Raw genomic sequence first — 15,535 nt, forward strand, 5'->3', positions numbered from 1 at the left:
CCTTTCGCATGGCTTCCGCCATTTCACCTCTGCATAATTAGGCGAAACATGGCACTCGGTATTTTTAATACGAGCGAAACAAAGGATCCCAGAAGCTATTGCGAGCGCTGGGATTCTCAGAGAATCCGTAATCTATAATTATCGTATTTCTCCTGCACGCATGGATGACAGCAAGCTGTGGGCTCCAGGGGGCCCTGGGGTGGGCACGGGAGAAGGGAGCAGCTCTAACGCACAGAACACGACTCAGACGTTTCTACCTGCGGGACGGGCACAGACTAGGGAAGCTACACAGTGACACGGCGGACAGAGGGTCGTCTCCCCGTGGCACAGAGGGTGTGACCAGTCAGGGGAAGGGCTTGAGCGTGTCCAGCGAAGCAGAAGGTGCAGTGTGGGAGCAGCCCTCCTTTCTCTCGAAACTCAGATTTCCCTTCTTCGTTGCCTCTGTCCTGCCGTGGATGGTGCCCTGCGGGTCTCCTTCCTCCGCTCCCCTCTACACCATGAGCCAGTGGCGGAGCTGGAAAGAAAACAGGGCTTATTCAGACGTGAAGGGAGGAGCTCCTGGGATAAAAGCAGCTCCTGGGCCGGCGGCCCGGCTTGTAGCTGGGAGATCCCTGAGCCCAGCGGGCGGCTGGGGGCCCAGCACTGCTCCTGGGGCACCACAGACCTGACCCCCTTTTTAATTTTATGGAGACAAGTCATCACTTCACAAAGAGATGTTGTCGGCGGGCACAGTGGCCTCTGCCATCCCTGGCCAGTGTGGCACCAGCTGCTGGGCAGACACTGGGTGCCAGCGTGCCTGGGCTGGTCCAGAGCTCTCGCCTACTGGCTCGCACGTGACCTGCGACGCCCCTGGCCCCCTGGGGCCTCTGATCGCGACCCAGTGGAACCCTGCACCCCGTGGAGCTGTCTGCTTTCTGTGACCCTGTGGGTGGGGGATGAGGCCTCGTTCACCACTCGGGGAAGGGTGAGACGGACAGGGGCCCTATTTAGTTGTCCACAAATGTCATCGCCTGTTATCACCCAGCTGTTAGTTCAGCTTAGTTTTGAGCACAAGCCATCCGATCACACTAAATGGCAAGAACCGTGTTTTGTAAACGTTTCCAGACAAAGACGGGCAGGGCTTGTTTCTGACACAGCCACACCGGGGGTAGGAAGATTCTGCCTCCGGTCCCACCGCAGGGCCGTAGGACACACCCACACAGCAGCCAAAGGGCAGCCAGAGGGCAGGGCTTGACCAGGGACGCCCCAGACCAGTGCTGAGGCCGGGGGTGGGGGGGGCACACCTGGGCCCCAGCTGAGACCCGCCCCCGGGGGTGAAGTGGCCCCGTGTCCTGGCCACACACGAGCCGAAGGCGACCTTCTCAGAGGAAGGTGTGCTTACAGGGCCTCTCGGAGTCCCCACAGGTGGAGATCAGGCCGTGAAGCTGCAACCAGGAGGGCAGAAACACAGGTAGCAGCCACCTGGGGCGGGTCGGCAAGAACCGGAAACTCCAGTTCAGATCCCCACGGACCAGAGAGGTTGTGTGATCCTCAGATTACTGGGCAGCTGTGTAAGAAATGGTTTAAAAAGTGACAGATGCCACGTACGGTGCTACACAGTTCCAAGGCCAACTGCTGCTTCCAGAGACGTGGACAATGTGACTGTCGGTGAAGGGGGACACAGGAAGGGGGTACGTGATGGAGACGCTTTTCCATAACTGCACACGTGACACTTCCATGTGCAGCGTCAAAGTGAACGGCCACAGCTACAGACAAAGATATTTCTGGTCCAGGGAATTCCCTGGTGCTCCAGTGGTTAGGACTCGGTGCTTTCACTGCCTGGTCGGGGAACTAAGAACCCGCAAGATGCCCGGCTCAGCCAAAAAGAAAAAAAAGATATTTCTGGTCCAGATGGAGTAATGGGGATTGAATATATTCTACCATCTGACACAGCTTAAAATGAACAAAATATATATAATAATGGGTTTTCAGACACAGGAGGCCAGACGGCAAAGGACAGATTCCCCGAGGGAGACAAGCAGGGGGGTCTGTCCAACTGCCCCATTGCGGCCTCGAGGGGCAATCTAGGCTTCAGCGGGGGAGGGGACGCCCAGGTGGGGCAGGGAACCCCTGGCCTGATGAGGTGGGGTGACTGCTGGGGAGCCCAAGGCGGCTGGAGTTCACAGGATGGAGCTGCAGAGGGGCGAGTGCGGCACTGAGAGCCCTGGGCACGTGCACAGGGACCCGAGGGTTCAGCTGAGCATTTAGGGCACTCGAGGCCGGAGACACCCTCCCAGCAGGATTCGGGAAATGTCTCTGAAACTCACAGGACAGGAGCTGTGTCCGCCCCGCAGCCAGGCCTGAGCATCTCCTGGATCTCGGGGCGCCGGGTAGAGTGTTCACCAAGGTCTTGCACCAGCATTGGAAACCGCCCCCCACTAAATGCCGCTCTGGTCCCACCTAACAAGTCTTAAAAGCCAAGTCCTCCAAAGATCAAACTGTCTCCGAGTAACTTAATGATGACCCAGAACAAAGCTTAAGAATATGTAAAGGAGCACAGATACATCCAGCCTCTAACAAGGTAAAACTCACAATATCTGGAATCCAATTAACAATGACCAGACGTGTGAAGCAGCAGCAGAACTCAACCCCTTATGAGAAAAGTCAACTGACACTGACCAATAATCACAACAAATATAAGTGGATTAAATCTGCCCAGTTGCCAGACTAAAGCATTCCAGTGTATTTGAGGTTTGCAAAAGACACCTAAATGTTAAGATGATTGCAAGGTTGGAAGTTAAAAGATCACAAAAGACATTTCAGGTAAACTCAAAAGAAACCTAGTGCAGCTGTAGTCACCTCAGACAAGAAGGACTTTAAGAGCAAAAACACGGCAAGGGAGCAAGGATCGGCCAAGTAGGTGTGATCATTCGGAACCCATACCTGTCCCAGAAAACAGGCTCAGAGTAGATAAAGCAAAACCCAGTAGAACTACAAGGGGAAATTGCACAAATATGTTTTCAGGGTCAGATATCCCATAAATATCTACTGATTACTGATGGTTAAACAGAGCTAAAATGTGCAAAATTGTAAAAGATTTGAACAACGCAGTTACAAGCTCAATCTAATGGACAGAAGGAGAATCGCATATCAACAATTGGAGAATACATCTCACCTAAAGGTACACGTAGCACTTATAAAATTTGATTAGGTACTTGGCCATAAAGGAGTATCAGTACACTCCAAAGAATGAGTAAAAAGGTGTCTGAACACAATGCAATTAATTTAGAAATCAATAACGAAAAGATAAATGAAACGTCCCCATATATTGGGGAATTTAAAGGCAGACTTCTAAGCGTGGGTGGAAGAAGTCACAACAAAAATTAAAATATGCTTAGAACTAAATGATACACAAAATGCCGTGTTAAACGTTGTGACATATAGCTGATTCGCTTTGTTATACAGCAGAAACTAACACAACACTGTAAAACAATTATACTCCAATAAAGACGTTAACAACAATTTCTAATTATAAGAAAAAAAAAGTTGTGGAACACAGCCAACAGGGTATTTTGAGGGAAATTCTTAGCCTTGAATGCTTATGTTAGAAAAGAAGAAAGGTTGAAAATTAATGATCCATGGTCTAAGTTCAAAAGTTAGTAAATGTATGACAGAGTAGACCAATGAAAGTAGAAAGGAGAAATAATGACAGGGCTGAAATGAACGAGGCAGAAAGCAAAGCACAAACAGAGCATCCTGCAACCAAGTCGCGACCCTTCAAACTGCGTAAGGGGAAGTTCTCTGTCCCAATAGGCCCCCACCTCCACCCCTGCCTAAAATCATGTCCCTCGCACAGCTTTTGAGTCAGAGCATCCACGCCCTGGAAGGGCTTGGCTGTGCAGCATTCACAGCTGACGCGGGCGTCCTGACCATGCACCTCGCTCTGGGCTTGGACGAGGGTCACCCACCCAGGTCGCCTCCGCCCCCAGCCAGCGGCGGGGAGAGTGGCACTCACCGTGAACTGGCGCACCTCCCCTCTGTCCACCCGCTCGTGATCCTTCTCGGGCGTGATGGCGTAGGCCAGCTTCTAGAAGACAAGGAGCAACTGTGGGTACCGGCCCAGCCTCAGCGGGGTGAACGGGCCCTGCTCAACGGCTGTCGATGTGGGAGCTGATGGCTTGGGTCTCCTTAGACCCTGGAGCAAAGTCCAGCCCAACTCGAAGTAGCCACTACTGGAGGAGGCTCGTCTCCACGTCAAGCTCGTGGTGGGCCCTGAGCAAAGGTGCCCTCCGTCTCTTCCAGGAATCCCGGCATCAAGATGTGAGGTAGAGGGACCCCCGTGCCCAACCCACCCACCTCCTCCTTCATAGGTGACGCAGAAGCTTGCCCGAGCGACTGCGAGGCCCAGAGCCACCCCCAACCCACACGGGGGTGCCCGCCTGGGGATCCCGCTGGCCCTGCTCGGCCCCACGTGGACTCGGCCCCAGGAGAGGGCGGGTCCCCTGCTTCCACCCCCACCCTCAGACCACTGCCCTTCCACCTGCACTGCACGCCGTAGAGCATGTGTGCACACACAGAGACACACACAGACAAGTACGCACGTGTATGTGCCCAGGTGAGGACACACACACACCAAGACAGGCACACACAGGTGCACACACAAAGACAGGCACGCACACACACACACACACGCACAGGCACAGCCCACCCCCACACCAGCCCACGTGTCTCTGGCATGATCACCGGCCCCTCCAGCCCCTCCTGCTGGGCAGAGACGAGCAGGCGGGAGCAGGCCTGGGACAGGGACACCCGCCTGACCTTGTTGGTGGCCTCACAATCGGGGGCGGGGGGGAAGGGCAGGTGAGGGAGACCCGTCCAGATACACACCTCCCTCGAGGAGCCGGGCAGGCTGCAGAACTTGTAGGCAGCGTAGATGGGCACCACGGACATGGAGGATGCAGCGATGGTCCAGCCCAGCGCGTTGGCCCACTCGGGGAAGATGTAGGCTCCGTAGTGCGGGGGCCGGAAGGTTGCGATGCTGACCACGACCACAAACTGAAACCGAGGGACAGGGGTCAGGGGCGGCTGGGGGCAGGGGTACCAAGCGGGTGGCTCCGGTGGAGGGTCCCCCGCACAACGGGACTAGGCCGTGAACCTGGGCAGTGGGCGTCTGTGTGCACTCTGCAGACCGGGGCTGCTGCGGGATGGGGCGGGGGTGCTTGCGGGGCGCACATCCCTCCAATTCTTAAGTCTGATGGGCGGGGATTCTCTCACTGTCCCTTGTACACCTCACAGGTTGCCACACGGGGAGAAGCAGGACACCTGGCCGGTCTGGAGGTCACATGCCCCAGGCTGCTGGGTAGCTGGGGGTGACCAGCAGCCCCTGCGGGTTTGGAGCAGCTCAGGGAGCTTGGGGCTTGAACTGGGAACCTCACCCCCACTCCGCCTCCTCTCTCACTGGCCCTCGGGGTGGAGGGGGCGCTGCCCGAGGCCCCTGCCCCGTCCGTGGACACCCTGGGGGCCGCTGGGCTGGCTGGACAGGAGGAGGGCCAAGGTCACGAGGTGCTCGCCGGCCTGGGCTCTGCACTCAGAGCTGGAAGGCCGCTGAACGGCTGCCTGGGGCCACCAGACAGGGCAGGCAGTTCCAGCTTCGTGAGCCGTCGGGGCTCGGTCACAGCCACCCAGCTCTGAGGTTGTGGTGTGGATGTGTGGATGAACCAGCACGGCCGTGTTCCAACGCAACAGGCGGTGGGTGGACCTGGCCGCAGGCCCGAGCTTGCAGACCCGAGCTTGCAGACCCATGGCCTGGACGACAGCAGCTACTGGGGAGCCCTGGGGGCTGTGCTGTCACAGAACCTGAGCGGCTCCCGTCCGGCCTCGCATCTGAGCACCCGTCTTCCCAGGTTCTAACCCTTCTCTCGGGCCTCCAGGCAGAGGTCAGCTGATGCCCTCCAAGCACAGGGGCCGAGCAGGACACACACGGGCCTTAATCGGGTGGGAGCCCTGCCTCCCATGAGTGGTTTCTCAGTGGCTCCAGTCGGGGGCGGACCTTCAGGAGACCAGAGGATGTGGGGGGCCAGCCTGCCCTCCTGCTGACTCCCGCCCGTGGAGACCCTGGTCCCCGGGCAGCACCGAGCCCCTCCCCCAGCATCAGGCGTGTGTGGGCCCTGCTGGACCGGGTGGCGGGGGAACGGGGCAGAGGGGCCTCACCAGGAGGAAGCAGGGGCTGATGAACTTCCAGCACAGCCGCCAGTAGAGGCTGGGCCGCTGCCCGGTCATCTGTTTGATGTCGTCGCTGAACTGCCACACGCCTGCGGGGAGGTGGCCAAGCACGCGGTCAGCACGGCACCTGCCCGAGACGCGGGCCCCGCCGGGCCCTCACCAGCCCCGGGCCACCCCCAGCGGACCTGGAGCTCGGGAGGCACGCTGGTGCCCAGGCCGCCCCACCCAGCCGCCCAGGGGTCTTGCTGACCCGGGTCCGATGCATGTCCCCGTGGTGACACTGGGATCACCGATGACCCCAAGGGGGCCTGTGGGGCCTCCGCCCTCCTCCCATCTCAGGTCCTCCTCCCTGTGGCCCACGGCCATCCCTGCTTCCCCTCTGTAATCACTGTTTTTTCATTTACAAAAATCATGGTAAAATACATATAACATAAAACTTACCACTTTAACCATTTTTAGTGCACAGCTCAGTGGCATTGAGTACATTCACACCGTCGTGCAAGTACCACCACCACCTCCAGAATGTTCTCATCCTCCCCAACTGAGGTTCCGTCCCCATTAAATGCTCACTCCCCACCCCCTCGGCCAGCCCATGCCACGCCCCCATCCTACTTCCTGTCTGTGAACCTGACTCTTCCGGGGACCTCACGGGAATCCTACAGGATCTCCTTCTGTAACTGGCTTATGTCACCGAGCATGATGTCCTCAAGGTTCCTCCATGCTGTAGTAGCACGTGTCACAATGTCCGCTCCGTTTATGGGAACATTCTTTTGTAAGGAAAGCTACTTCTGGAAGCTCCGTGTGCCACAGCTCTCTCCAGATCTTACAGTGATTTCCCTTGCCCTGAGCCTGGCCTGGCCTCTGGTCACGTGACAGCAGCTGGTTGGCCGAGTCTGTGTCACATGCAGGGACACAGCAGAGCTACACTGCCCTGCAGAATCCCCTCTTCACACTCCAACCCCATCCGCAGATCCCGGACTCGGACCCTGGAGGAGTGGGGTGGAGGGGGCTGACCCCAAAGGCCAGCAAAGACGGGCGTGTCCACCAGGCCCCTCGGGCCCTTAAGCAGGTCCAGGGCGGGCCAACCCGTCCACAGGGACCTGGGGGCACTGAGAGGTGGGTGCGTTCTGGGTGTGAATCGCCGTCCGGAGAAACAGCGTGACCTCTGTCTTCAGAGGCTTTGGGGAGCACCTGGTCCCTGCAGGGCCAGCCTCCCTCCCGTCTCCGCCAGCCCCACGCTCATGGCTGTGGGATACGTTTGAAGTACTCTCTCTCCTTCTCTGAGGTTTTATTTGGGGGTGGGGAGATTATGATTTAAAGCTATAGACAAGTATTGGTTCCAGGTGCCAACGAAGGCACAGAGAGCTTGATATTTCCCTTTTCTGTAGCAAAGTAACTATAATTGGGAGAGTTCTTGGAATAGGGACTATTTGCCAAGTTAAGCCTCTCAAAGCTGGAGTGCTTTTCAGGTTGTAATTCCAGGGCCGAGGCAGAGACCACGGCCCCCTCGTGTGACGCCGGGGCTGCTGCGACACTGCGGTTCTTGGACAGCACAGACCTTCGGCTCTGGGCTACAGCACGTACACATGCAGGGGAGTGTGCCCGTTATCATGACTCCAGGTCACAGGAAAGACACGGAGAGAGCTCAAGGTGGGCCCGGGCAGCAGCCTGGAAAGGGCACAGCGTCTGCAGCTGTCAAACTTACAGCAGGACATCCCGGGAAACACGGCAGGCGCCCCAGGAGGGGCCGGGGAGCACGGCTGCAGGCCACGCGGCACCCCTTCCAGGGGCTGCCTGCTGACCAGCAGGCCTCTGACCTCGAGGGGCTCCCAGGCCTAATCCACGAATGAGCGCTGGACCAGGGCGGGGGATGGTCTGGAGTCCAGGTGGTGCTGTCCGCGCAGGGTCAGGAGCTCTGGCCTGACGCTGAACAGCGGCTCTCTGAACACCACCGTCACCCCTCCCGTCAGCTGAGGGCCTTAGTGGCACGTCCCCAGAGAGAAGCCCACTCAGCCTGTTCCCCTGCCACCTCGGTGCGGAGACCTCGCCTCCAGCACCAGCCAGTGTCCCAGCGTCCTCGCAAATCCTTCCTCCTCAAGAACCAGCAGCGTGATTATGTGGCCACACCGAGTGCTCTGACCGCGGTAAGGATTTCGGGCTGCCGTCCAGGCTGTCCTCACTGATCCATGGAACAGCTGGCTGCCAAGCCTCCTCTGTGATGTGTGGTGACCACAGAGCAGGGCAGCTTTGCCAAAAAGGAAGCAGCACAGCGACAAAGCCCAAGGACGCCGGCCCTGCTGGTCGCAGTGACGGCACAGGGGCTGGGTCTTTGCGGTTGGAGCACACCAGCCCCCCGAGGAAAGCTCCGTCCTTACCGTAGAACCAGGCCACCCCGATGACCTCCATGAGCACCCCGAAGAGGATGGACGTGCCGGCCGCAAAGTGGTCCAGCAGCGTGAAGACGTAGATGCCACCCTAGGAGAGACGGGAGCGCCTGCTGAACTCGGGGTGCCTGGTGTGGCACGCCTCGCCCACGAAGGTGAGCTTTCCAAAGCATAAACTTGGCCTGCAGTTTCAGTTGACAGACAACTTCTAGTTTACTCCCTAGAGAGTGTTATTTGAATCACTAAAATTCAGTACACAAGCAGCTACTTAGGGACCCATCTATTCCGAAAAAGAAAAACTCCTCTCCTCCCCAGCAATTAGGGATGAAGGCAAAGCAAATGCCAAAGCTGGCAGGGCCTCTGTGAGGGAGGGGACCTGGGTCCTGCATCCCCCCGACAGGCCTCCCCTGACCCTCCAGGCCCACAAATCCACGGGCTCTTCCCAGGGAGCTGTCCAGGTTCTGAAACACTCCAGACCAAGTGCTCAGGCACCCAGGGACCGCGTGAGACCATGGCGACTCTGAGTGACCGTGGCTCCCTGCGTGTGTTCAAGGCCACCCCGAGTGTGACCACAGCCACCCGCGTATTACAGGTCATGGGTTGTTTGGAGGGGTGCAGCCCTCGGAAATGCTGTGGTTCTGTCTGGTCTGACAGCAGTAACCATTGCTGCCCAACACCAAATGCTAATGAGACATCGTCAGGCGGGCGAGCGCAGGTACGCAGGTACTTACGTTGGTGACGCAGAAGAGGGAGAGAAGGAAGGTTGCCAGGACGATGACGAGGGTGAAGAGCTCCCGGTGCCTGTGCAGCAGCTGGAACTCATCGATGAGCCCGGTGATCACCGACTCCATCCCGCCCATCTGCAGCCGACACAGGGCAGAGAAGCGCTGGGGGCGGGGCCGGCGCTCTGCACCCCGCCTAGGCCCCCATTCGGGCAACTCAACGGACGCGCACACCCAGGAGCTGCACGGTGTCTGGGGTGCCGAATGCACCCTCGGCAAGGGCTGCTCTGGAGACGCGGCCACCGGAGAGCGAGGACCTGGGGTAGATGCCCTGTCCCCTGGTGAGGATTTGCCAGACGGGGGTGGAGCGCTACGTGGCCCTCGTAATACCGTCCCCTGCGTCGCCACAAAGGCTCAGCTGTGCTGGGCTTTTCTAAGCAAGTGTCTGTCCCACAAGCGCGGCTTAGTTTCGCTCCCAGGGAGGACCTGGCCTGGCCACTGGCCATGCCCTCACCGATTAAGCCCTCCTGACTCTCAGTACTGTCGTGACGGGGTGTCGCCCACGAAACCCGGCCAGCTGGGGAGCCTCTCTGCCCTGCTCTGTTGGGACCGCCTCCTCCAGGAAGTGCTGATTATGGGAGTCACCGCCAAGGGCTGTGCCCACCCAGTGGGCAGGTGACAAGGCTGACGGGGAGATGGAGGTGGAGGGCTACAGCGCGTGACCAGCAGTCACAGGGTGGGGATCCGTGGTCCTCCGCACTTTCCAGGAAGCTCGGATGAGCGTGGGGCCTGGGGTCTCGGCTGGCGGTCCCAGCAGGCCACGCGGAGGAGTAGCCCGAGGAAGTCCGCCTGCCGAGCCAGCGCCCATGCGCACGCAGGGCCGCTATAGGATGCTCAGCGGGCCTGGCCGCAGCCTCCGCTTCCCACCCCGCACGGGCACCCTTCCTCCTGGCGGCTGAGGGGCAGGCTGCCCGGGCCCTGCAAGTCCCATCACCCCGTTGCCTCGTCTTCCTGCACGGCCCTGCTGCCCCCGGCCCTGTGCCTGTGTGTTTAGGACTCTCGGGGGGCTTTCTGTGCCCCTCCACCCCCAGGGAAAGAAGAGGGGAGAGCTGGTCTGAAGCCTCCTTGCCAGTTACTGTGGGACCCTGCCTCCCACGCAGGGGCTCTGTACAGGCACAGGGGTTTGGGAGACCCGCAAGGGCATCTGGGGCCGGCCTGGCCCTGTGAGGGCTGGCTGTCACTGGCGGGCCCACGGCACGCGGAGCGCCGAGGTCACTCACGGCGCTGTCGATTCCCAGGGTGAGTAGCATGACGAAGAAGACCACGGCCCAGACGGAGGACAGCGGGAGCGTGGCAAGCGCCTCGGGGTAGATGACGAAGATCAGCCCCGGCCCTGAAAGCAGACCCCGCCGTTGCTTCCCGCCACCCCCAGCTCCACCCCCGCCCGGAGACCACAAAGCCCTGCCCACGGCCTTATCTCCACCCTCCTTGGAAAGTCCTCCCTCCTGGAATTCAGGGCCCAGGACTCTGGAGAATGGAGACTGGATCCATGGGAGGGAGGGCCTCTGTTCTGTCCCCTCCAGCCTGCCGACCGCCTCCCGGGGCTGTGCGGGCCCTGGGAGAGGAGGGGGCACAGCCAACGGGAAGAGGGTGGGAGGGGCTTTCCAGGGGCCCTACCCTTTATCCCTCCAAGCACTCGGGGCACCTCCTGGTTTGTCTCTTGTGCCCGTCGTGGACACATGTGCGCTGCCCACACGCTCAGGCATGCCCGAGAGGCATGCCCAGAGCCAGGGCCCACCTCCCGCGTAGCCCACGCTGTAAATACTTTTCTGCGCCAACATATTACTCGAGTATCATCTTTAGAAACCATGCACTGTTACGTGGTTTGGAGACGGGGCGGACAGACTCCTCCAAGACTGCGGTGGGAAAGCTGGGGGCTGGGGTAAAATCTCAGCAAGTGCTCCCAAAGTAAAAAAGATGCCCACGGGAAACCGCTAGTTGATCATTTTCATGGGTAACCTAAAAAGATGTGCCATGTAGCTCCCTGGCACGGTCTCCCAAGCACTTGATCACGGAGGTGTAACAACTTTTCTGGTTCCCTCGTCCTCAGCGGGGCCTGTTCGGGTGCCAGCTGTTAGGAACAGGGCACTTACTGATCCTTCTAGAGAATCAGACGAAGGCCAGAGCCAGGGCCCACCTCCCAAGGTCTCTTAGGAGCCCTGGTGTCAGGCCTGTGCTCTGCGATTCCCAACCCCACGGAAGGAGCAGGGTTTCCGGTGTGGAGCGAAGGGGTGGCTCGTTTGAAAAGCTCTACAGTCTAAATGCCACAAACCCAGGAAGCTATAACCATGTGCTCGGCTGAACGTAAGGCCAACATCCTCACCTTTCATTTCTGTTCTTGGGATAACATTTCACCCTGTTTTCTTGAGAATTAGAGCCATAAATGACATTTACTTTGCTTGTCACGGAAATGCATAGAATACATTCAGCTGACTTCAGGGGTTAATGGAGGCTCTTGCAAACTATTGCTACTTATCATAATAAAGGGCAAAAGAGCGGTGAAAATGCATAAATGCAACAGAGTAAATTTCACTGCTCTGTACTTATTTGCATTATGTTCCCTTTCTCCTGTCTATATTGGATTTTTTTTTTTTTTCCTACAGGAAAGAGTATGGATTTGGAAGCACTTGCTGAGATTTCACCCCAGCCCCCAGCTTTCCCACCGCAGTCTTGGAGGGGTCTGTCCGCCCCGTCTCCAAACCTCTGTTTCCTGCTTTCAAAGTGTGGCTCCAAATGTGACCTAATGAAACTGCAAAGCTTTTGCACAGCAAAGGAAACCATAAACAAGACGAAAAGACAACCCTCAGAATGGGAGAAAATATTTGCAAACGAATCAACGGACAAAGGATTTAACTCCAAAATGTGTAAACAGCTCATGCAACTCAATAGTAAAAAAACAAACAACCCAATCCAAAAATGGGCAGAAGACCTAAATAGACATTTCTCCAAAGAAGATATACAGACGGCCAACAAATGCGTGAAAGGATGCTCAACATCGCTAATCATTAGAGAAATGCAAATCAAAACCACAATGAGATATCATCTCACGCCAGTCAGAATGGCCGTCATCAAAAAATCTAGAAACAACAAATGCTGGAGAGGGTGTGGAGAAAAGGGAACCCTCTTGCACTGTTGGTGGGAATGTAAATTTTTACAGCCACTATGGAGAACAGTATGGAGGTTCCTTAAGAAACTAAAAACAGAACTACCGTACGACCCAGCAATCCCACTACTGGGCATATACCCAGAGAAAACCATAATTCAAAAAGACACATGCACCCCAATGTTCACTGCAGCACTATTACAATAGCCAGGACATGGAAGCAACCTAAGTGCCCATCGACAGACGAATGGATAAAAGATGTGGCACATATATACAATGGAATCTTACTCGGCCATTACAAGGAACAAAATTGGGTCATTTGTTGAGACGTGGATGGATCTAGAGACTGTCATACAGAGTGAAGTAAGCAGAAAGAGAAAGACAAATATCGTATATTAACGCATATATGCGGAATCTAGAAAAATGGGACAGATGAACCGGTTTGCAGGGCAGAAATTGAGACACAGACGTAGAGAACAAACCTATGGACACCAAGGGGGGGAAAGCAGCGGGGGTGGGGCTGGGGGTGGGATGAATTGGGCGATTGGGACTGACATGTATACACCGATGTGCATAAAATTGATGACTAATAAGAACCTGCTGTATAAAAAATAAATAAAATAAAGTTCAAAAATTCAAAAAAAAAAAAGTGCGGCTCCCAACACTCAACTTCTCAAGAACTGGATGGGCTGACGGGCCGACCCACTGAGAGCTCCGGGCGCAGGTGGGGTTGGCCCTCTGTCCCCCTCAGCCCCTCCCTGAAGGCTACCCTCCTGCTGAAGAGTGAGAGGACCCAGGAGGAGATCAGTCCCCCAGCCCCCGGGAGAAGAGGGGCTTCCCAGGGGAAGGGAGGGGCCCACCCCTGAGCGGGACGGTCTCGGGGGAGGCCCCTCCTGGTTCACGCACAGAGCGATCCTGCAGGCCGGTGAGGGTGGCGGCCGTCGTGGGAGGCCTTGGGGTCCTAAGCCGTGACTTTCTGCCCAGCACCCCGGGGGCTCTCTCTTGCGGGGCCCAGCTCGGTCCCTGTGTCACCTGGGCCCAAACCCTCCCCCGCCCACTCCCCCTCAGCTAACTTCCTGGTTTGCAGACACTCGGTGTCTGTGACGGCATGGTGAGCAGGTTGGGAACGTGGGTCTCTGTTGTCACCGTGTCCAGAGACTTCAGGGGATTCTCGGCTATTAACCAAATCCCATCTACACGTGCCATGGCCACTGGGTATCTGGAGGAAAAGCTTTGGAACAGAGTAACTGCTATGTCCAAACCAGCCCGGCTTCCCTCTGGCTGACCACACCGAGGTCCGTGCCGCTCGGAACAGCTCAGAGCCCTGAACTTCACGTCCCTGGCCAGGTGCAAACAACGGCGGGGGCCGCCCAGTGAGGGAACCAGACCCTCGTCCTGCAGCCGAGTGGCCTCTGCAAGGTGCACTGGGACAAGGGGCAAAGATGCCCAAGCCTCTGCATGCAGCACGGTGGTCCGAGGGGGCGGGCGCAGGGTGCGCGGGGAGGCAGTGGGTGCACTGCACCCAGGATCCTGTTCTCAGTCACATCAGCCGCTCTTGGGAAGGGCGCTGGAGGCCTGTGCCTTTCCCTCTAGGTTTGCAGGGAAAACACTCGTCGAGAACTGGGCAGCCTGAACCTCGGGAGCGGGCGGGGTGGGGGGGGAGCTGCCTGCCCCGGGGCACTCACCGTCCTTGGCCACGTCCCCGATGGGCACACTGTGCTTCTGGGCCATGTACCCCAGGAAGGAGAAGACCACGAAGCCGGAGGAGAAGCTCGTCAGCGAGTTGACGGAGGTGGTGATGATCGCGTCTCTGCAGGAACAAGACGTGCTGTCTCAGCACCCGGCCTGGAGCCGCTGCAATTTCCAGTCATCATCCGTAATTTACTGCGTCTGGGGCAGGCAGCTCCGGGGGCGCTTCCCCAGTCGAGCAGGCCAGCCCCTCCTGCGGCCCCAGAGGCTTTCCGGGGCTGCCCTGCGGGAGGGAGGCTGCCACCCGGTGATGGTGGCAGGACCTCCCACCTGGAGCCCCCACTGAGCGGCTTAGGGCTCTGGTCAGACGTTGGCTAGGCCAGGCCCTACGGCCCCTCCATGTTTGCCTGGGGACCAAGGGACTCTTGGGACCCCCGACTCAGTGCTGAAGGCGAGACAGTCCCGCCAGCAAAGCTGGGGCTCCAGGTGGCAGCACAGGCGACCACAGGGGTCCCTAGCCCTGCTCGACAGGGGCTGCCAGGCCGGGCTCTGAGATGTCTCCCGGGGACCTTGTTAAGATGAAGGTTCTGACGGGCGGGTCTGGTGGGGCCCAGATGCTGTGTTTCCCATCGGCTCCTGGGGGTCCCGTGCTGCCGGCCTGTGGACCCCACTCTGACGGCTGAGAATTCAGAGAGCAGGGGAGGGGGCAGTGCGGGGTCAGCCCTCCTGGTGCCCGAGTGGAAGGACGTTTGCAGGGTGCTCAGACCCAGGTGGGCACAGGGTGGGCTCTGGCCCTGCCACGCAGACCCCACCTTTGCGTGGCCCTCTGGGGAGCGGTCAGCCTGGCCATTTTGCTGTGCGCACCGCCTTTGTATTTTTACCGCATTTTTACCCTCATGATATGAAAGAGAATAAATACAGGCTCGTGAGGGTCAAAGAAAGCAGTCCTGGATGAAATTCTTTCTCTGTTTTCAGAAGGATTTCAGGGCCAGCAAGTGGGTGCGGGTCACTCAGGTCATCCGGGCGGGGCGGCCCCAGCTGAGACGCTGCCAGAGCTCTGGGCGCACAGTGGAGCCACCTTCCGGCTCGTCCTGGTGCCGGGTCCCCGGCGGCCTCTGCACAGAGTCTGGGATGCCCCTGGGGCCCAGGATCCCTAGGTGCAGGCCAGGTGGGGACACATGCAGGCCCTTCCTCGCGGGGCACGTGGGGGAGGAGACCCGCCCTGAGTGCTGGGAGGATGGGGCCGGCTGGGTGGGGCAGGGGATGGAGCAGGGGGCAGAGGAAGGGGCCTGGGTGGGTGGGTGGGGGGTCCGGGACGCCTCCTCCCAGCGAGGTGATCAGCATCTCCACTGCTTCAATGCTCCCTTAAAGCCACA

At 58.3% G+C, this 15,535-nt stretch overlaps 1 protein-coding gene across 1 annotated transcript in view; it reads right to left on the bottom strand.

The window, feature by feature from the left end:
• Nucleotides 1-490: 490 nt before the first annotated feature.
• The window catches only part of SLC6A3 (solute carrier family 6 member 3), a 33,737-nt gene continuing 18,692 nt past the window's right edge, over nt 491-15,535 (bottom strand). The window contains exons 7-14 of the mRNA XM_065873463.1: nt 14,156-14,280; nt 10,588-10,700; nt 9,317-9,445; nt 8,577-8,676; nt 6,190-6,290; nt 4,867-5,034; nt 3,995-4,066; nt 491-514 (exon numbers count right to left, since the gene is read on the bottom strand). Of these exons, the coding sequence (XP_065729535.1) occupies nt 491-514; nt 3,995-4,066; nt 4,867-5,034; nt 6,190-6,290; nt 8,577-8,676; nt 9,317-9,445; nt 10,588-10,700; nt 14,156-14,280 (832 nt within the window). The remainder of the gene's footprint in view (nt 515-3,994; nt 4,067-4,866; nt 5,035-6,189; nt 6,291-8,576; nt 8,677-9,316; nt 9,446-10,587; nt 10,701-14,155; nt 14,281-15,535) is intronic.

The sequence above is a fragment of the Phocoena phocoena genome, chromosome 3, assembly GCF_963924675.1.
Source record: "Phocoena phocoena chromosome 3, mPhoPho1.1, whole genome shotgun sequence".
NCBI classification, from domain to species: domain Eukaryota; kingdom Metazoa; phylum Chordata; class Mammalia; order Artiodactyla; family Phocoenidae; genus Phocoena; species Phocoena phocoena.